Consider the following 22,037-nt stretch of genomic DNA (forward strand, 5'->3'; position numbering starts at 1 on the left):
CATTATGCTAAGTGAAATAAGTCAGACACGGAAGGCAAATATTGTAAGACCTCTTTTATATGTGGAATCTAAGCAAACAAACAAGCAAACAAACAAAACCCCCAAAACCAAGTTCATAGATCCAGAGAACAAATTGGTGGTTAAAGAGGCAGGGGATGGGGATGGGAGAAATGGCAAAAAAAGTTAACATGTTTCATAAGTCCCTTCTAATCAGTTCTTTTCCTTTTCTTCTTGCTGCATGCTTTTGTCATTTAAGTAGCTACTATGTTTCAGCTGTCCCGCTGTGAGGTAAGACAAGGTTTCTAATTACAAGGAACAGATCTGGTGGGGAAGGTAAATATGTAAATAGAGATGGAGGTAAGAGGTGGCCAAGCTGTCCTGGAAGTATGAACAGTGCTTTTGTTTGCTCCTGATCTCATTGTGTTCACATAACAGCTCGAAGGCTGTTTGCATGTTGCTGATCACTTTTATTGAGTGCTTTTCTCTTGAAAAGACTAATGCTTTTCATTCCTTTCGGGGACTGTATTTTACCAAAGAAATCATGCCTTTCTGCACAAAAACATTACAAGCAATAATCTGTGCTAATTTTCAACTGTGCTAGAGCATGTGTTACCATTTCTTCTGGATCTGCTCGCCTCTGCAGGGGAATCTCTTCCACTAGTGTTTCTGTTTTTCAGCGCTCAATGGATACCTCTTTGGAAACTTCCCCGAGCCTGATATGTGTGTTGGTGAATCGGTGTCCTGGCACCTATTTGGAATGGGGAATGAGATAGACATCCATTCCATCTATTTTTATGGTAACACCTTCATCAGCAGAGGCCATCGGACTGATGTCGTCAACCTCTTCCCAGCCACCTTCCTGACAACAGAAATGATAGTTGAGAATCCTGGGAAGTGGATGATAACCTGCCAAGTCAGTGATCACTTTCAAGGTAAAAAGGACAGAGACCAGTGTAGAGATGCTTACAATGGTACAATTAAACCACGCAATCAATGGTGCTCATTCAGTGCCTGCTGTTGAATAGAGTCTTGTACGTGTTATATTTAATTAAATATTAAACATAGGAAAAATGTATAATGTCTATTTGGCATCTTATCGACAGATATTTATTAATCACATCCCTATGAACCAGGTAAGAGGTGATTGAAAGAAATGATAAGACCTTCTATGAACCTGGAATCTAGTAGTTAAATATAGTTAGACATTTACAAAATGAATAAAACCTGAGGCAGAATGATAAATGCTCTTTAAGTGCTCTATCACTTTGCTGGAGCAGAGAGGCTTCCTGAGGAGGTGGTCCCTAATCTGAGCCTCTAAAGGTTAGGAATTTGATAGATGAAGAAGGGGAAAAAGGTTTTCCAGGCAGAGGAAGCAACATGAGCTGGGAAAAACACATGGGCAATTGTAAATAGAATAATAAATTTTTAGCACTGAAAAGGAATTTATAGATAATCTGGACCAATCCCCCATCCAATTCTTGAATTCTCTTTTGGACATCTCTTTTTTAAATTTTTATTTTATTTTATATTGGAGTATATTTGATTTACAATGTGTTAGTTTCAGGTGTACAGCAAAGTAAGTTATACATATTCTTATATCTATTCTTTTTCAGATTCTTTTCCTATATAGGTTATTACAGAGTATTGAGTATAGTTCCCTGTGCTATACAGTAGGTCCTTGTTGATTACCTATTTTATATATAGTAGTGTGTATATGTTAATCCCAACCTAGTAATTGTAGCAGCTTGTTTCATCTCTGGGCTGCTCTGTGAGAACATTCTTCCTTATATTGAGACACAATGCAATGATAGGTACAAAATCCTATGAAAGATGAATGATAAACATTTGTTGACAAATACCTGTTGAATGATTTGGTTCAGGTTCCTTGGGAATAGGTCTTTACTTAGCTGGACCTTAGGCTCATGTCAGAGGAGTGATGAAGGAGAAGGCTTAGAGAGGCAGAATGGGCCCCAGGAAAGCATCTTTGAATGGCAAGACTGATTGTCTAGAAGGCAAGAGTAAGTGCTTCTAGATCCTTAGGCACACTAGTGACATAATCAGTGCAGTGGTTTAGGAAGATAAATATGATGTCTGTGTGCAGAAAGGACACAATGGAGAGACTCTGGCTACTGGATGCCAGTTAAGAAGCATTGGCAACATTAGAGTTATGACATATTAAAAGTTTGACCTAACATGGTAAAAACAAGAATATAAAAAGAAAATGTGTCAACGGGATAAACATAGAAGAAATAATGTGTGATTCCACTTGGATACTGACTAACTACACACAGTCACTATGAGGTCAGGGATGTAGCTCTTCAGGGCTGCTTTCATAACACATTTTTGTTCCCAAAAACCTTAAGCAAACCTCACATTTGTCCACTGGGTTATTCCAGTTAAATTCAATTCAGCAAATGTTGAGCTGATCAGTTAATATGTATAAGACACTCTCCTGGGAAGACAAAGATGAACAAGACAAAGTTACTATTCTTCCCTGCTCCTACCCCCAGCTTTATTGAGGTATAATTGACAAATAGGATTTGTATATATTTAAGAAGTACAACTTGACGTTTTGCTATACTTGTAAGGTGTGATTACCTTACACTCAAGCAATTAATATATCTATTACCTCACGTAGTTAAACATTTTTGTTGTGATGGTGGTGAGAACACTTGAGAGCTCAAAGAATACAGAGTTTCAGTTATGCAAGATGAATGGGTTCTGGAGATCTAATATACCCCGTGGTGACTACAGTCAACAATACTGTGTGGTATACCTGAAACTCCCTAAAAGGGTAAATCCTAAGTGTTCTCCACACACGATCCCTAAATCTGAGAAGAAACTAATCAAGGCATTAGCAGCCATTTGAGATTAGTAAGATTGCTAAATGTGGCCAGTAGTTGTAGACATAAGCTGGAATACGTTACTGAAATACAATGTTTCCTAAATTGTCCATAGCCTCAGAAAAAAATGTTTAAAAATTAGAAGATACGTATAATTCAATTTTAAAATTAGTAATTACCTCTAGAGATAATGGTGTCACATTTTGATGAATATCCTTCCTATTTTCTAGACCTTAATATATAAATGCTTATGTTATATATAAAATGAAATCAATCTATTAATACTGCCCTTTTCCACTTTTTAATATACCAGAAATAAATTTATATGTCAGTGAATATAGATCTACTACATCGTTGTTAATCCTTCCAGTGTCCTTTGTAAGGAGATTACAATTTACTTAACCAACAGTCTTTATTAACACTTATATTTTCCCTATTTTTTGCTAAACACTCATAAACATCAATTTATAGAAATGTTTGTACTTTGTCTGACATTTCCTTGGAAAAACTACTAGATTTAGAATTCCTGGGTTGAAGAGTTTAATTTTTTTAAGCTATGGACATATATGGCCGAATTCTCCTTTAGAAATTGTTACTCTTCACTCATAGTGTGTGAGCATTCCCTTTTCCCTGTTCATCTGACAACACTGATAATTACTAGTCTTTCTGGTCTTTACCAATCTCATAAATGAACAACAGTATCACTTGATTACTATTAAGGTTGAACTTTTCTTTTTTCTTCATTTGTTCATGGGTCAGTAGTATTTCTTCTGTGAATAACCTATAAATGTCCCTTGCACATTTTCTATTGGGATATTTACTTTTTTCTTTCTTATTTATCAAAGGTATTTACATATTAATCTTTTGTCATATGTGCTAAAATATCCCCCTACCCACTGTTTATTTTTTACTTTTAACTTTGTTTATGGTCCTGTTTTCCGTACAAAAGTTTTAAATGTTCATGAAGTCAAATCTATCATTCTTTTCCTGTATGATTTCTTTCGGAGCATTTATACCTTGGCTCATGGTTTTCCTGTCTTCTGCAGCTGGCATGCTGGGGCAATACAATGTTGGTAACTGCAAAAGTGCTATTTTTCACCCCAAGATGAAGGGTCAACAGAGGCGCTATTTTATAGCAGCTGAAAAAATTCTTTGGGATTATGGTCCTCAAGGCTATAACAAATTCAGTGGTCTTCCCCTAAATGCCTCTGGCAGGTAAGCTCTCTTTGCTGGTGTTGCTAAGTCTCTCATAAGAGAGGCATCTATCAGGCTTTTCGCTGTGATCTCATTTGTAGGCTAGGCACTGCTCTTATGAGCATATACTGCATAGATAGCATAATGGCTTCACTTAAGGAGCTCTGAGCCCTGTAATGTATACAGCTGAGACATGGAGGAGTATTTATTGCTTCATGATTTGCTGGCTAAATCAAAGCACTAGATTCATTCATTCATCAAACATTTTATGAGCATCTGCTGTGTGCAAGCTGCAGCGTTAAATGCCATGAGAAATACTAAGCTGACAGAGAAGAGAGTAAGGTGCTTGCACATATGAAGCAGACAGTTTTGAAAAGGGAATATGGCAGGACTCTCTCTTTGTTTTGTTTTGTTTTGGCCACCACGCAGCATGTGGGATCTTAGTTCCCTGACCAGGGGTCCAACCCGTGCCTCCTACATGGAAACACAGGGTCTTAACTACTGGACCACCAGGGAAGTCCCAGCAGGACTCTCTTTCATTGGAGATGAACTAGTCAAGGAAGGTTAATCTTTTTGGCTCAAGGACAGCCTGATATAACTTAAGCCCCCTCTACGCAGAATTCCTTTTTCTCCCTGTCCAGTATAATGCCATTTTTTCCTTCAAATTCTAATTCTAATGTCACCTCTTAAGTAAAGCCTCCCCTGACACCTGAATAATTTTCTCTTGGCTCCCGCAGCATATAGTATTTTTTCAAATTGAATCGAACAATTCATTAAGTGGATGCAGACTCCTGTGACTTCTTATTGTAGAATCATATGCAAAGATGTCTGTGAAAGCATTATAAAATGTGCAGTGTGATACCAACAAGTATTGCTATTATCCTATAATCCTTTTTTTAAAACATCTTTATTGGAATATAATTGCTTTACAGTGGTGTGTTAGTTTCTGCTTTATAACAAAGTGAATCTGCTATACATATATCCCCATATCTCCTCCCTCTTGTGTCTCCCTCCACCCTCAGTATCCCACCCCTTCAGGTGGTCACAAAGCACCGAGCTGATCTCCCTGTGCTATGTGGCTGCTTCCCACTAGCTAGCTATTTTACATTTGGTAGTGTATATATGTCCATACCACTCTCTCACTTCGTCCCAGCTTACCCTTCCCCTCCCCATGTCCTCAAGTCCATTCTCTACGTCCACGTCTTTATTCCTGTCCTGCCCCTAGGTTCTTCATAACCTTTTTTTTTTTAAATCCCATATATATGTGTTAGCATACGGTATTTGTTTTTCTCTTTTTGACTTACTTCACTGTGTATGACAGACTCTAGGTCCATCCACCTCACTACAAATAACTCAATTTCGTTTCTTTTTATGGCTCAGTAATATTCCATTGTATATATGAGCCACATCTTCTTTATCCAATCATCTGTTGATGGACACTTAGGTTGCTTCCATGTCCTGGCTATTGTAAATAGAGCTGGAAGTATCATTGTGGTACATAACTCTTTGGGAATTATGGTTATCTCAGGGTATGCCCAGTAGTGGGATTGCAGGGTCGTATGGTAGTTCTATTTTAGTGTTTTAAGGAACCTTCATACTGTTCTCCTTAATGGCTGTATCAACTTACATTACCACCAACAGTGCAACAGGGCTCCCTTTTCTCCACACCCTTTCCAGCATTTATTGTTTGTAGACTTTTTGATGATGGCCATTCTGACTGGTGTGAGATGATATCTCATCGTAGTTTTGATTTGCATTTCTCTAATGACTAGTGATGTTGAGCATCCTTTCATGTGTTTGTTGGCAATCTGTATATCTTCTTTGGAGGAATGTCTATTTAGGTCTTCTGCCCATTTTTGACTGGGTTGTTTGTTTTTATTGATATTGAGCTGCATGAGCTGCTTGCAAATTTTGGAGATTAATCATTTGTCAGCTGCTTCATTTGCAAATGTTTTCTCCCATTTTGAGGTTTGCCTTTTATCTTGTTTATGGTTTCCTTCGCTGTGCAAAAGCTATTAAGTTTCATTAGGTCCCATTTGTTTATTTTTGTTTTTATTTCTATTTCTCTAGGAGGTGGGTGAAAAAGGATCTTGCTGTGATTTATGTCATAGAGTATTCTGCCTATGTTTTCCTCTAAGAGTTTTAGAGTGTCTGGCCTTACACTTAGGTCTTTAATTCATTTTGAGTTTATTTTTGTGTATGGTGTTAGGGAATGTTCTAATTTCATTCTTTTACATGTAGCTGTCTAGTTTTCCCAGCACCACTTATTGAAGAGGCTGTCTTTTCTCCATTGTATGTTTATGCCTCCTTTATCAAAAATAAGGTGACCAGATGTGCATGGTTTATCTCTGAGCTTTCTATCCTGTTCCATTGATGTATATTTCTGGTTTTGTGCCAGTACCGGACTGTCTTGATTACTGTAGCTTTGTAGTATAGTCTGAAATCAGGGAGCCTGATTCCTCCAGCTCCATTTTACTTTCTCAAGATTGCTTTGGCTATTTGGGGTCTTTTGTGTTTCCATACATATTGTGAAATTTTTTGTTCTAGTTCTAATCTAAGAAAATGGTACATCTCTCCATTTGTTTGTATCATCTGTAATTTCTTTCATCAGTGTCTTATGCTTTTCTGCATACAGGTCTTTTGTCTCCTTCGGTAGGTTTATTCCTAGGTATTTTATTCTTTTTGTTGCAATGGTAAATGGGAGTCTTTCCTTAATTTCTCTTTCAGATTTTTCATCATTAGTATGTAGGAATGCAAGACATTTCTGTGCATTAATTTTGTATCCTGCTACTTTACCAAAACCATTGATTAGCTCTAGTAGTTTTCTGGTAACATCTTTAGGATTCTCTATGCATAGTATCATGTCATCTGCAAACAGTGACAGCTTTACTTCTTCCTTTCCGCTTTGTATTCCTTTTATTTATTTTAATTCTCTGATTGCTGTGGCTAAAACTTCCAAAACTATGTTGAATAATAATGGTAAGGGTGGGCAGCCTTGCCTTGTTCCTGATCTTAGTGGAAATGCTTTCAGTTTTTCACCATTGAGAACGATGTTGGCTGTGGGTTTGTCATATATGGCCTTTATTATGTTAAGGTAAGTTCCCTCTATGCCTACTTTCTGGAGGGTTTTTATCATAAATGGATGTTGAATTTTGTCAAAAGCTTTTTCTGCATCTATTGAGATGATCATATGGTTTTTCTCCTTCAATTTGTTAATATGGTGTATCAGATTGATTGATTTGTGCATACTGAAGAATCCTTGCATTTCTGGTATAAACCCCACTCGATCATGGTGTATAATCCTTTTAATGTGCTTTTGGATTCTGTTTGCTAGTATTTTGTTGAGGATTTTTGCATATGTGTTCATATCAGTTTTCTCTCTTTGTGAGATTTTGTCTGGCTTTGGTATCAGGCTGATGGTGGCCTTGTAGAATGAGTTTGGGAGTGTTCCTCCCTCTGCTATATTTTGGAAGAGTTTGAGAAGGATAGGTGTTAGCTTTTCTCTAAATGTTTGATAGAATTCGCCTGTGAAGCCATCTGGTCCTGGGCTTTTGTTTGTTGGAAGATTTTTAATCCCAGTCTCAAATTCAGTGCTTGTGATTTGTCTGTTTATATTTTCTGTTTCTTCCTGGTTCAGTCTCAGAAGGTTGTGCTTTTCTAAGTATTTGTCCATTTCTTCCAGGTTGTCCATTTTATTGGCATAGAGTTGCTTGTAGTAATCTCTAATGATCCTTTGTATTTCTGCAGTGTCATTTGTTACTTCTCCTTTTTCATTTCTAATTCTATTGATTTGAGTCTTCTCCCTTTTTTTCTTGATGAGCCTGGCTAATGGTTTATCAATTTTGTTTATCTTCTCAAAGAACCAGCTTTTAGTTTTATTGATCTTTGCTATTGTTTCCTACATTTCTTTTTCATTTATTTCTGATCTGATCCTTATGATTTCTTTCCTTCTGCTAACTTTGGGGTTTTTCTGTTCTTTCTCTAATTGCTTTATGTGTAAGGTTAGGTTGCCTATTTGAGATGTTTCTTGTTTCTTGAGGTAGGATTGTATCGCTATAATCTTCCCTCTTAGAACTGCTTTTGCTGCATCCCATAGATTTTGGGTCGTCGTGTTTTCATTGTCCTTTGTTTCTAGGTACTTTTTGATTTATTCAGTGATCCCTTGGTTATTAAGTAGTGTACTGTTTAGCCTCCATGTATTTGTATTTTTTACAGATTTTTTCCTGTAATTGATATTTAGTCTCATAGCATTGTGATCAGAAAAGATACTTGATATGATTTCACTTTTCTTAAATTTACCAAGGCTTGATTTGTGACCCAAGATATGATCTATCCTGGAGAATGTTCCATGAGCACGTGAGAAGAAGGTGTATTCTGTTGTTTTTGAATGGAATGTCCTATAAATATCAATTAAGTCCATCTTGTTTAATGTATCATTTAAAGCTTGTGTTTCCTTCTTTATTTTCATCTTGGATGATGTGTCCATTGGTGAAAGTGGGGTGTTAAAGTCTCCTGCAATAATTGTGTTACTGTTGATTTCCCCTTTTATGGCTGTTAGCCTTTGCCTTATGTATTGAGGTGCTCCTATGTTGGGTGCATAAATATTTACAATTGTTATATCTTCTTCTTGGATCGATCCCTTGATCATTATGTAGTGTCCTTCTTTCTCTTGTAATAGTCTTTATTTTAAAGTCTATTTTGTCTGATATGAGAATTGCTACTCCAGCTTTCTTTTGATTTCCATTTGCATGGAATATCTTTTTCCATCCCCTCACTTGCACTTTGTATGTGTCACTAGGTCTGAAATGGGTCTCTTGTAGACAGCATATATATGGGTCTTGTTTTTGTATCCATTCAGCCAGTCTATGTCTTTTGGTGGGAACAGTTAATCCATTTACATTTAAGGTAGTCATCGATATGTATGTTCCTATTACCATTTTCTTAATTGTTTTGGGTTTGTTATTGTAGGTCTTTTCCTTCTCTTGTGTTTCCTGCCTAGAGAAGTTCCTTTAGCATTTGTTGTAAAGCTGGTTTGGTGGTGCTGAACTCTCTTAGCTTTTGCTTGTCTGTAAAGGTTTTAATTTCTCCATTGAATCTGAATGAGATCCTTGCTGAGTAGTGTAAACTTGGTTGTAGGTTTTTCCCTTTCATCACTTTAAATATGTCCTGCCACTCCCTTCTGGCTTGCAGTGTTTCTGCTGGAAGATCAGCTGTTGACCTTATGGGGATTCCCTTGTCTGTTATCTGTTGTTTTTCCCTTGCTGCTTTTAATATTTTTTCTTTGTATTTAATTTTTGATAGTTTGATTAATATGTGTCTTCGCATGTTTCTCCTTGGATTTATCCTGTATGGGACTCTCTGCGCTTCTTGAACTTGATTAACTATTTCCTTTCCCATATTAGGAAATTTGTCAGCTATAATCTCTTCAAATATTTCCTCAGTCCCTTTGTCTTCTCTTCTTCTTCTGCGAGCCCTATAATTCGAATGTTGGTGTGTTTAATGTTGTCCCAGAGGTCTCTGAGTCTGTCCTGACTTCTTTTCATTCTTTTTTCTTTATTCTGCTCTGCAGTAGTTATTTCCACTATTTTATCTTCCGGGTCACTTGTCTGTTCTTCTGCCTCAGTTATTCTGCTATTGATTCCTTCTAGAGAATTTTAATTTCGTTTGTTGTGTTGTTCATCATTGTTTGTTTGCTCTTTAGTTTTTCTAGGTCCTTGTTAAACGTTTCTTGTATTTTCTCCTTTCTATTTCCAAGATTTTGGATTATCTTTGCTCTCATTACTCTGAATTCTTTTTCAGGTAGACTGCCTATTTCCTCTTCATTTCTTTGGTTTGTTGGGTTTTTACCTTGCTCCTTTACCTGCTATGTGTTTCTCTGTCTTCTCATTTTGCTTGACTTATTGTGTTTGGGGTCTCCTCTTCACAGGCTGCAAGTTCATAGTTCTCATTGTTTTTGGTGTCTGCCCCCAGTGGCTAAGGTTGGCTCAGTGAGTTGTGTAGGCTTCCTAGTGGAGGGGACTAATGACTGTGTTCTGGAGGATGAGGCTGGATCTTGTCTTTCTGGTGGGCAGGACCGTGTCTGGTGGTGTGTTTTGGGGTGTCTGTGACCTTAGTATGATTTTAGGCAGCCTCTCTGCCAATGGGGGGGTGGGGGTTGTGTTCCTGTCTTGCTAGTTGTTTGGCATAGGATGTTCAGCATTGTAGCTTGTTGGTCATTGAGTGTAGCTGGGTCTTAGCATTGAGTTGGAGATCTATGGGAGAACTTTTGCCATTTGATATTATGTGGAGCCAGGAGGTCTCTGGTGGACCAATGTCCTGAACTAAGCTCTCCCACCTCAGAGGCACAGGCCTGACACCCGACTGGAGCACGAAGACCCTTTTGGGAAGTCTGAGGTCTTCTGCCAGGATTCAGTAGGTGTTCTGTCAGAGTTGTTCCACATGTAGATGTTTCTGATATATTTGTGGGGAGGAAGGTGATCTCCACGTCTTACTCCTCCGCCATCTTGAAGGTCTCCCCCAAGCTTTCTCTTTAAATTCACTCTTTCCCTCACAATCCAGTAGCATGTATTATTTAATGTTCAAAATTTTCCAAGATATTACTTCCTCTAAGCTGGGGTTTTTATGAATCTGAAGTGGCTCCTCCACTGTCTTTTTCCCTTTCTGCCAATGGAAACAGAATTCTCTGAGGGTTTAGAAAGGGCAGTAGTCCTCAACATTGTCAAGATCACCAAAAATGAGGGAAGTATGAGAAATTGTCACATTCAAGAGGAGCCTATGGAGACATGAAGACTAAATGTAATGCTGTATCCTTGGCTTCCTGTGGCCATCTGGGCCCGCATCCCCAGCGAGAATCTATCCTATAATCCTTTTAATGTTTGAGGGAGTGTTTTAAAAATTGTCTTTGTGGTCAATAAGATACCCTTTGTTTCTTTCATTGTAAATTTCATTCATTCATTCATTCTTCCACCAAACCAATGCACTTGAGGCTTGCCTAAAGAATTTGTGTGGACCATATATGAAAAACTCTTTGATATGAACATTCTCTATTGACCAGTATTTCTCCATAAACAAAATAATGAAAATTAACATTGAAAATTATTTCTGAGAAGCCTTCCAGAATTCAGAAGCTCCTTATAAAATATGAAATATTAAGCTATATTCAATCAATATTTAATGTAATATGGGACAGCACAATGTACTAAGTGACATAAGGGATCCAGGGAGGTCTAAGACAATGTTCCCAATCTCAGGTAGAGAAAGATCCTGAATGCACAGGAGAAGACAAGTGATTTTGCAAGTTACAAATAAGATTTAGATGAGTTGTCCAGACAGTGAGTTCTCTGCACATTCAGAGAGAGCTACGATAACCAGAAAGACTTCACAGAGGAAGTGGAACTTAAGTAGGGTCTTAAAGAATGGTAGAATTTATATAAGTGAATTGTAAAGAGAGGGAAATTTTAGATGCAGGGGTTAATGCAAAGCATCTGCCATAAAGCAGAGTGATTAGATCAGAGAGTGAATGCCTGGTGTGGGGGATTTGCATGGGGAACGGGTACTCGCATAGAGCAATGCAGAGAGAATTGGGGTAAACTGGATATCCATTGCAGAATTCCTCCAATCATTTGAACTTTACTTGATTGGCAATTGGAAGCAAATGAAGATTTTGGAGCAAGTAAAATGACAATAAAAATTACTGTTTTGAAGATTAATGTAGTAGTAGTGTGTATGCTGAGAAAAAAATTGAATGTATGGACACCAAGGGGGGAAAGCTGCGGGGGGCGGGGGTGGGATGAATTGGGAGATTGGGACTGACATATATACACTCATATGTATAAAATAGATAGCTAATAAGAACGTGCTATATAAAAAAAAATTCAAAAAAATGCAATTTTAAAAAAGGTAAAAAAAAAAAAAAAGTGAGCCAATGTGAGATAGAGGATGCTGCGTGCACAGTTAGGAGATTTATATAATGGTCCAAGCACAAGGTGAGGAGGACATGCATGTACTGGGGTTGTGACCGTGGGAAGAAAGGAAAGGAAAAGATGGAGAAATGAAGGTGAAGAAAAGGAAGGGTGTAAAATAAAAGGTTGCAAAGTCAGGATGAACAGGATAAGGAGTTGAGGCAGAAAAAGAAGACAAAGCCTGCACATCTGCAAGAGTGATGGCACGATTGACAGAAATAGAATAGAGATAGTACTAATTGGATGTTATATCATCGTATTTCACAACTTTGAAATTTCATGTATATAGTTTGTATGGTAATTCCATTGATTAAATTATTTGATTAACTAGATGCTCCATTCCTTAATCATGCCAGATATCAGAGCATACTCTATGCAGAGTCTATTCATATTGACATCAGCAAGAGATAGAGGGATGCTTATTCTGCAAAGAAACCAGTTAGCTCTTGGTTACTTTGTAGGACACCATTCTGGGACACCAATATTGATAATGAAGGAGTTTGCCTGTGCCTTCTTCAGTAGCTGGACCTCTGGGGAAGAAAGTACAATGGCTAAGAGAGAAATGAGCTTGAGCATCAAACAGCTTCTGAAGACTTTTAAGGCTGGTTGACTATTCCTGGGAACTTTGTTGAAGACTGTGCTATCTTTTCTGGAGATAAGGGTGGATAAATGGGCTAAAGGCAGTACAATAAAGTTCCATAATTACGGCACTTGGTGGATATGCAGAGGTGTACTCTCAGCCAACTTCCTATTCTTTCCACAGTGACTCTGAGCTCTACTTCACACAAGGGGACAACAGAATAGGAGGAAAATATTGGAAGGCTCAGTATATAGAGTATGTTGATGCAACTTTTACTCGAAGAAAAAGACTCTCTGAGGCAGAAGCCCACCTTGGAATTCTTGGTACAGTGAAACCATCTGTCATGTTTTGAACAGGGGAAATGTTTTAGTAGGACATGCACACCTAACATGGAATGACTCTTCTCCTGCTCCTATCCACTTCCCTCTTTTCATCCTCTTACCTCTCCTTCTCTTAATACTTCTTAGGTCCCATCATCAAGGCAGAGGTGGGTGATACTCTGTTAGTGACCTTTGCTAACAAAGCCGACAAGGTCTACAGTATTTTGCCTCACGGTGTGATCTATGACAAGGCCTCTGATGCAGCCCCAAATGTAGATGGTAAGTCCCAGCCTCAGCCTTGGTAGGAAACAGGATGAGTGAGCAAAGGACTTAGAACTGGACAGACCTGGTTCAAATCCTGGTCCCTTTACTTACCAGCCCTGTGAGCTTGAGCAGCTATTTCAACTTTCTGAACCTTATTCTTCTCACCTATCAAATGCAGATAATGACACTCACTTCATAGGGCTTTGGGAAAGGATGGAGAGAATTTAGGACAGGGTCTGGCCCACAGTAGGTACTTAGGAAGTGTTAATGCCTTTCCTTTTCCCTCAGTAATGTAATAAATCTCAAAGTGATCTACTTTCACAGTCGCCCCCACTTCTCTAAGATGGAGAGATTTTCTGCTACATTTGGATGGAATCTGTGGCTGAAGGCTGAAAGGGAACTCTGAGTTCCAATGTTTTGTTGAAATCAAAATCTTACACGTGGTCTTTGCTTTGTCCCTATCGACAAATATTTATTTAAAACCAGTATTATGTGCTTACCATCATACACGGCCTCTCCCAATCACAGAGTATGTAGCACAGGCTCTCTACATGTAATAAAGGCATCTTCTACCCAGTGGCTGCAGGAATTATCCTTCCATTCATTATACTGCTTTTGGGAAACTCCTGGTTGCGTTGGAAGCCTTCCCCATCACTACAACAGACATCATGACTCCTGGGATACTTACTTCTTCATGCCCAAGTATGAGGCCAGTCACAGTCCAGAGCAGGTGATGGGGAGGGGACAGAGAAGGAAGGAATGGAGGGAGTATTCCCCCTCTCTACACCCACCCTCTCCTCCCCCTGCTGCAGCAACATTTCCTGTGCCTGCAGTCTCTTCCTTGGTCAAAATGCTCACAATGACTTTTGTGTGTGTGCAGGAAGAACACTAGTGACAGCACAAATGTCCACATTTTCTATTGTTTAATTTAGAAAACTTACTGGGCACCTTTTTGCCAGGCTCTGGACAAGATACAGAAAGTCTCTGGCCCCAGTCTAGTTGGAGAGATTCAATGTGTTCATCTGGCAATATAATGTAAGGGCTAAGTGCAAAGTCTTTGGAATCAGACAGCCCTGAATTTGAATCCCAGACCTGCCATTTATCAGCTTTGTTACCTTGGGCCTTCGCTTACCTCCTCTAACTTGTAGTTATTTGGGTTATTCCTAGTTCAACCTTCTAGACTTCAAACTCTTTAAAGATATGTCTCTTGTTTAACTTATTGGGGTATCCTCTGCAAGGCCAAGTATAATATATTCCACATGGAAGGTACTCAATGATATTTTATGAATTTACATTTATATATTAATATATAAATGGGCAATTATCGCTCTTCTAACATTTGCTAAACCTGGTAATTGAGTAAGAAGTAGTATCTGTGAAGATCTTAAATGTAATCTGTGAAGAAGATAATCTTTTGATATAAGCTTCTATCTCATGAAACAGCAGATTGTGGCAGTGGCCTCCCTGGTAGGATACAGTGAAAATAACTGTCCTTCCACAAAGTATATCATCAGAGAGAGACATACCAGGGCTGGAAGACCCAGTGTGACAAGTTTAGTGTTCTTGGCTGTTGCTTTGAATAACTGTTTCATTTATCTCCTCAGGATTTCTGAAGCCAGGGGCACACGTTAAGCCAGGTGAAACTTTCACATACAGGTGGACGGTGCCTGAAAGCATAAGCCCAACAGCTGATGATCCCCCCTGTCTGACCTATCTTTACTTCTCAGCTGTTGAGCCAATCAACGACACCAGCTCTGGCCTTGTAGGGCCTTTGCTAGTCTGTAAGAAGGGCATTCTCAATGCTGATGGGACACAGGTAGGCCATCAAAGGTCACCAAGTTTTTCTCAGGGTTGTATGTGAGAGAGATCAGTAATATGGCTAGAGAGTAAATATTAATAAAGAGTCAGTTTGTGTTAATTTTGAAAGTGAAGTAGAGCTAAGAAGTCCTCCAAGCTGTACTTTAATACATTCATTTCTTTCTTCTCTGTAGAAAGGAATAGACAAGGAATTTTACCTATTATTCACAGTCTTTGATGAGAATCTGAGCAGATATCTTGATGAAAATATTCAGAAGTTTACCTGGCGTCCCTTCAGTGTTGACAAGGAGGACAAAGAGTTTGTGAAGTCCAACCGAATGCATGGTATGAAAAATGTTTTTCCCTCCTGTAAAGGAAAGTCATAATTGCATTTGAAGTGAAAATGTTTGGAATGCTTTATCTTAAGTTTGGTTTCTTGGGTATTGTTCTTGGTCATGAGTAAAATATTTTGTGGCTTCAGACGCACAAGGTATGGTGAAACCTCCCTGTCTCTAGAGATGTGAAACTTAATTAATACATCTAAAGCCTTAGATAAAGCAATACAAAATTTGAACTAGCAAAGATCACAGTACATCATAAATGTAGAAAATTACTGACAAAATGCCCTCCCTTGGGTTTGCAATAATGTCATTAAGTCTGATAATCCAGCTGATAGTTGGAGATAATTATTATCCAGCAAGGCATCTCTTACCAAGTTGTATGTATAACTATCTAAAGTGTTAATTTGTAAAACATTAGCCATTCCTATCCAAGATCTTCATGTAGGAGAAATTAGTTAATTATCCTTCTCTGTCTCTTTTATATCAGTTGTTAACAATAGCAAACCCACATTGTAATTGGTGTAACATGGGATTCTTGTGAGTCTTGGAGAGATTACCCAAGGTGGCAGAGTAATGCACAAGAGTCCAAACTCAAATGGCCACCAGAGTGTGGAGTCAACAAAAATGCCTAGAGGGAAGAGATCAAGGTGGTGGAGTAAGAGAATGTGGAACTCATCTCCTCCCACAAACACATCAAAAACACATCTACAGGGTACAGAGGAAGATGGCAGAAGAGTAAGACGCGGAGATCACCTTCCTCCCCACAGATACATCAGAAATACATCTACACGTGAAACAACTCCTACAGAACACCTACTGAACGCTGGCAGAAGACCTCGGACCTCCCAGAAGGCAAGAAACTCCCCACGTAACTGGGTAGGGCAAAAGAAAAAACAGAGACAAAAGAATAGGGACGGGACCTGCACCAGTGGGAGGGAGCTGTGAAGGAGGAAAGGTTTCCACACACTAGGAAGCCCCCCCGGGCGGAGACTGCGGGTGGCGGAGGGGGAAGCTTCGGAGCCATGGAGGAGAGCGCAGCAACAGGGGTGCGGAGGGCAAAGCGGAGAGATTCCCGCACAGAGGATCGGTGCAGACCAGCACTCACCAGCCCAAGAGGCTTGTCTGCTCACCTGCCGGGACGGACGGGGGCTGGGAGTTGACGCTCGGGCTTCGGAGGACAGATCCCAGGGAGAGGACTGGGGTTGGCTGCGTGAACACACCCTGAAGGGGCTAATGCGCCACAGCTAGCCGGGAGGGAGTCCAGGAAAATGTCTGGAGCTGCCGAAGACACAGGAGAATTTTTCTTCCCTCTTTGTTTCCTGTTGCGCGAAGAGAGGGGATTAAGAGCGCTGCTTAAAGGAGCTCCAGAGATGGGCGCGAGCCGCGGCTAACAGCGTGGACCCCAGAGACGGGCATCAGACGCTAAGGCTGCTGCTGCTGCTGCCACCAAGAAGTGTGTGTGCGAGCACAGGGCACTATACACAACTCCCCTCCCAGGAGCCTGTGCAGCCCGCCACTGCCAGAGTCCCGTGATCCAGGGACAACTTCCCCGGGAGAACGCACGGCGCGCCACAGGCTGGTGCAATGTCACGCTGGCCTCTGCTGCCGCAGGCTTGTCCCACACTCCGTCCCCCTCTGTCCCCCTGGCCTGAGCGAGCCAGAGCCCCCCAATCAGCTGCTCCTTTAACCCCATCCTGAGCGAAGAACAGATGCCCTCAGGCAACCTACACGCAGAGGCAGGTCCAAATCCAAAGCTGAACCCCAGGAGCTGTGCAAACAAAGAAGAGAAAGGGAAATCTCTCCCAGCAGCCTCAGGAGCAGCAGATTAAATCTCCACAATCAACTTGATGTACCCTGCATCTGTGGAATACCTGAATAGACAACGAAACATCCCAAATTGAGGAGGTGGACTTTAGGAGCAATGATATATATATGTATTTTTTCCTTTTTCTCCTTCTGTGAGTGTGTTTGTGTAAGTTTCTGTGTGTGATTTTGTCTGTATAGCTTTGCATTTACCATTTCTCCTAGGGTTCTGTCTATCCGTCTTTTTGTTTTTTTTAGTATAGTTTTTAGCACTGGTTATCATTGGTGGACTTGTTTTTGGTTTGGTTGCTCTCTTCTTTCTTTCTTTTTTTAAATTACTTTAAAAAATTATTTTTAATAATTATTTTTTATTTTAGTAACTATTTTATTTTATTTTATTTTATGTTCTTCTTCCTTTCTTTCTTTTTTTTCTCCCTTTTATTCTGAGCTGTGTGGAGGACAGGCTCTTGGTACCTGAGCCAGGCATTAGGGCTGTGCCTCTGGGGTGGGAGAGCCAAGTTCAGGACATTGGTCCACAAAAGACCTCCCAGCTCCACGTAATATCAAATGGTGAAAATCTCCCAGAGATCTCCATCTCAATGCCAAGACCCAGCTCCACTCAACAACCAGCAAGCTACAGTGCTGGACACCCTATGCCAAACAACTAACAAGACAGGAACACAACCCTACCCATTAGCAGAGAGGCTACCTAAAATCAAAATAAGCCCACAGACACCCCAAAACACAGCACCAGACATGGACCTGCCCACCGGAAAGACAAGATCCAGTCTCATTTACCAGAACACAGGCACTAGCCCCCTCCACTAGGAAGCCTACACAGCACAGTGAACCAACTTTAGCCATTGGGGGCAGATACAAAAAACAGTGGGAACTACGAACCTGCAGCCTGTGAAAAGGAGACCCCAAACACAGTAAGTTAAGCAAAATGAGAAGAAAGAGAAACTCAGAGCAGATGAAGGAGCAAGGTAAAAACCCACCAGACCTAACAAATGAAGAGGAAATAGGCAGTCTACCTGAAAAAAATTCAGAATAATGATAGTAAAGATGATCCAAAATCTTGGAAATAGAATGGAGAAAATACAAGAAACGTTTAACAAGGAACTAGAAGAACTAAAGAGCAAACAAACAGTGATGAACAGCACAATAAATGTAATTAAAAATTCTCTAGAAGGGATCAAGAGCAGAATAACTGAGACAGAAGAATGAATAAGTGACCTGGAAGATAAAATAGTGGAAATAACTACTGCAGAGCAGAATAAAGAACAAAGAATGAAAAGAGTTGAGAACAGTCTCAGAGACCTCTGGGACAACATTAAACACATCAACATTCGAATTATAGGAGTCTCAGAAGAAGAAGAGAAAAAGAACTGAGAAAATATTTGAAGAGATTATAGTTGAAAACTTCCATAATATGGGAAAGGAAATAGTTAATCAAGTCCAGGAAGCACAGAGAGTCCTATATAGGATAAATCCAAGGAGAAACACACCAAGACACATATTAATCAAACTATCAAAAATTAAATACAAAGAAAAAGTATTAAAAGCAACAAGGGAAAAACAACAAATAACATACAAGGGAATCCCCATAAGGTTAACAGCTGATCGTTCAGCAGAAACTCTGTAAGCCAGAAGGGAGGAGCAGGACATATCTAAAGCGATGAAGGGGAAAAACCTACAACAAAGATTACTCTACCCAACAAGGATCTCATTCAGATTTGACAGAGAAATTAAAACCCATATAGACAAGCAAAAGCTAAGAGAATTCAGCACCACCAAACCAGCTTTACAACAAATGCTAAAGGAACTTCACCAGGCAGGAAACACAAGAGTAGGGAAAGACCTACAATCACAAACCCAAAACATAATAGGAACATACATATTGATAAATACTTAAATTTAAATGGATTAAGTGCTCCAACTGAAAGGCATAGACTGGCTGAATGTATACAAAAACAAAACTGGTATATATGCTGTCTACAAGAGACCAACTTCAGACCTAGGGACACATACAGACTGAAAGTGAGGGAATGCAAAAAGATATTCCATGAAAATGGAAATCAGAAGAAAGCTGGGGTAGCAATTCTCATATCAGACAAAATAGACTTTAAAATAAAGACTATTACAAGAGACAAAGAAGGACACTACATAATGATCAAGGGATCGATCCAAGAAGAAGATATAACAATTGTAAATATTTATGTACCCAACATAGAAGAACCTCAATACATAAGGCAAATACTAACAGCCATAAAAGGGGAAATCGACAGTAACACAAGCATAGTAGGGGACTTTAACACCCCACTTTCACCAATGGACACATCATCCAAAATGAAAATAAAGAAGGAAACACAAGCTTTAAATGATACATTAAACAAGATGGACTTAATTGATATTTATAGGACATTCCATTCAAAAACAACAGAATACACATTTTTCTCAAGTGCTCGTGGAACATTCTCCAGGATAGATCATACCTTGGGTCACAAATCAAGCCTTGGTAAATTTACGAAAATTGAAATTGTATCAAGTATCTTTTCTGACCCCAACGCTATGAGACTAGGTATCAATTACAGGAAAAAACTGTAAAAAATACAAACACATGGAAGCTAAACAATACACTGCTTAATAACCAAGAGATCACTGAAGAAATCAAAAAGGAAATCAAAAAATACCTAGAAACAAATGACAATGAAAACACGATGACCCATAACCTATGGGATGCAGCAAAAGCAGTTCTAACAGGGAAGTTTATAGCAATACAATCCTACCGTAAGAAACAGGAAACATCTCAAATAAACAACCTAACCTTGCACCTAAAGCAATTAGAGAAAGAAGAACAAACAACCCCAAAGTTAGCAGAAGGAAAGGAATGATAAAAATCAGATCAGAAATAAATGAAAAAGAAATGAAGGAAACGAGAGCAAAGATCAACAAAACTAAAAGCTGGTTCTTTGAGAAGATAAACAAAATTGATAAACCATTCACCAGAGTCATCAAGAAAAAAAAGAAGACTCAAATCAATAGAATTAGAAAAGAAAAAGGAGAAGTAACAAGTGACACTGCAGAAATACAAAGGATCATGAGAGATTACTACAAGCAACTCTATGCCAATAAAATGGACAACCTGGAAGAAATGGACAATTTCTTAGAAATGCACAACCTGCCAAGACTGAACCAGGAAGAAATAGAAAATATGAACAGACAAATCACAAGCACTGAAATTGAAACTGTGGTTAAAAATCTTCCAACAAACAAAAGCCCAGGACCAGATAACTTCACAGGCGACTTCTATCAAACATTTAGAGAAGAGCTAACATCTATCCTTCTCAAACTCTTCCAAAATATAGCAGAGGGAGGAACGCTCCCAAACTCATTCTACGAGGCCACCGTCAGCCTGACACCAAAACCAGACAGAGATGTCACAAAGAAAGAAAACTACAGGCCATTATCACTGATGAACATAGATGTAAAACTCCTCAACAAAATACTAGCAAACAGAATCCAACAGCACATTAAAAGGATCATACACCATGATCAAGTGGGGTTTATCCCAGGAATGCAAGACTTCTTCAATATGCTCAAATCAGTCAATGTGATACACCATATTAACAAATTGAAGGAGGAAAACAATATGATCATCTCAATAGATGCAGAGAAAGCTTTTGACAAAATTCAACACCCAATTATGATAAAAATCCTCCAGAAAGTAGTCATAGAGGGAACTTACCTCAACACAATAAAGGCCATATATAACAAACCCACAGCCAAAATCCTCCTCAATGGTGAAAAACTGAAACCATTTCCACTAAGATCAGGAACAAGACAAGGTTGCCCACTCTCACCACTATTATAGTTTTGGAAGTTTTAGCCAGAGCAATCAGAGAAGAAAAAGAAATAAAAGGAATACAAATTGGAAAAGAAGAAATAAAGCTGTCACTGTTTGCAGATGACATGATATTATACATAGAGTATCCTAAAGATGCTACCAGAAAACTACTAGAGTTAATCAATGAATTTGGTAAAGTAGCAGGATACAAAATTAATGCACAGAAATCTCTTGTATTCCTATACACTAATGATGAAAAATCTGAAAGTGAAATTAAGAAAACACTCCCCTTTACAATTGCAACAAAAAGAATAAAATATCTAGGAATAAACCTACCTAAGGAGACAAAAGACCTGTATGCAGAAACTTATAAGACACTGATGAAAGAAATTAAAGATGATACCAACAGATGGAGAGATATACCATGTTCTTGGATTGGAAGAATCAACATTGTGAAATTGACTATACTACCCCAAGCAATCTACAGATTCAGTGCAATCCCTGTCAAACTACCACTGGCATTTTTCACAGAACTAGAACAAAAAATTTCACAATATGTATGGAAACACAAAAGACCCCAAATAGCAAAAGCAGTCTTGAGAAAGAAAAACGGAGCTGGAGGAATCAGGCTCCCTGACTTCAGATTATACTACAAAGCTACAGTAATCAAGACAGTATAGTACTGGCACAAAAACAGAAATATAAATCAATGGAACAGGATAGAAATCCCAGAGAAAAACCCACGTACATATGGTCACCTTATCTTTGATAAAGGAGGCAAGACTTTACAGTGGAGAAAAAACAGCCTCTTCAATAAGTGGTGCTGGGAAAACTGGACAGCTACATCTATAAGAATGAAATTAGAACACTCCCTAACACCATACACAAAAATAAACTCAAAATGGATTAAAGACCTAAGTGTAAGGCCAGACACTATCATACTCTTAGAGGAAAACATAGGCAGGACACTCTATGACATAAATCACAGCAAGATCCTTTTTCACCCACTTCCTAGAGAAATGGAAATAAAAACAAAAATAAACAAATGTGACCTGATGAAACTTAATAACTTTTGCACAGCAAAGGA

The 22,037-nt window shown here is 39.0% G+C and overlaps 1 protein-coding gene across 2 annotated transcripts in view; it reads left to right on the top strand.

Moving 5' to 3' along the window:
- HEPHL1 (hephaestin like 1) overlaps nt 1–22,037 on the top strand; it is a 68,419-nt gene that overhangs the window by 11,813 nt on the left and 34,569 nt on the right. Inside the window, exons 4-9 of one of the 2 annotated variants that reach the window (XM_060303925.2) lie at nt 678–932; nt 3,890–4,058; nt 12,762–12,901; nt 13,046–13,177; nt 14,767–14,978; nt 15,154–15,304. In XM_060303925.2, coding sequence (XP_060159908.1) covers nt 678–932; nt 3,890–4,058; nt 12,762–12,901; nt 13,046–13,177; nt 14,767–14,978; nt 15,154–15,304 — 1,059 coding nt within the window. Of the gene's footprint in view, nt 1–259; nt 933–3,889; nt 4,059–12,761; nt 12,902–13,045; nt 13,178–14,766; nt 14,979–15,153; nt 15,305–22,037 lie in introns of both variants that reach the window. The other variant, XM_060303926.1, reaches the window with a different exon arrangement.

The sequence above is a fragment of the Globicephala melas genome, chromosome 8, assembly GCF_963455315.2.
Source record: "Globicephala melas chromosome 8, mGloMel1.2, whole genome shotgun sequence".
In the NCBI taxonomy this organism is placed as follows: domain Eukaryota; kingdom Metazoa; phylum Chordata; class Mammalia; order Artiodactyla; family Delphinidae; genus Globicephala; species Globicephala melas.